Consider the following 640-nt stretch of genomic DNA (forward strand, 5'->3'; position numbering starts at 1 on the left):
CGGGCGCTCAGCCGGCACGGCGCGGGCTGCAGGCTCGGCACGACTGGCACGGCGGCAGCAGGAGGAAATCTCGGCGGTCCGTTACCTGTTTTAATGGCATATTTCAGCGTCGTTCTGCAGTTCAACAAAATCTCTTCCAAGGTCTGCGGCTGATCCGCCAGCTCCCAGTTGTATTCCTGGAGCAGCTCGTTTGGGTAATGGAAATCAATCACTTTGGTTGATCGGTCAAAACTTTTCGCCACGTACTGAAGCAAAATGTCCACGACGTCTTGCAGGAAAGACATGGTCGCCACCTCCCCGTGGCAGGCGGGCAGGAGATCTGGAGGCGGAAGAGAGAAACGTCAGCGGCGGCGCCGGGTGGGAGCGGGCCCGGGCCCGGCCCGGGCGGGAGCTCCGGCAGCCGCGGCGGGGAAGGCGAGCCCGCTGCCGTGTCTCATTTCAGCTAGAGACTGTGCCCGGACTGCGCTGACCGATCGGGCTGAAACGCGAGCCCCACGCATGCATTACAGTGAAATCCCTTCTTCGAGGCTGGTCAAATGTGGGGGCTGGCCGAGAACTTGTTGATCGGTTACTGCTTTTTCGTTACCGGCGGGGTTCAACGGGATGAATCAGTGCAGCTCCTGTGTTTAGTTACGGCTCC

At 60.5% G+C, this 640-nt stretch overlaps 1 protein-coding gene across 1 annotated transcript in view; it reads right to left on the reverse strand.

The window, feature by feature from the left end:
• The window catches only part of LOC109291093 (glutamate decarboxylase 2-like), a 3609-nt gene that overhangs the window by 179 nt on the left and 2790 nt on the right, over positions 1–640 (reverse strand). The window contains exon 4 of the mRNA XM_019507954.1: positions 49–319. Coding sequence (XP_019363499.1) covers positions 49–319 — 271 coding nt within the window. The remainder of the gene's footprint in view (positions 1–48; positions 320–640) is intronic.

The sequence above is a fragment of the Gavialis gangeticus genome, unplaced genomic scaffold (assembly GCF_001723915.1).
Source record: "Gavialis gangeticus isolate Ggan-Ray unplaced genomic scaffold, GavGan_comp1, whole genome shotgun sequence".
Lineage (NCBI taxonomy): Eukaryota > Metazoa > Chordata > Crocodylia > Gavialidae > Gavialis > Gavialis gangeticus.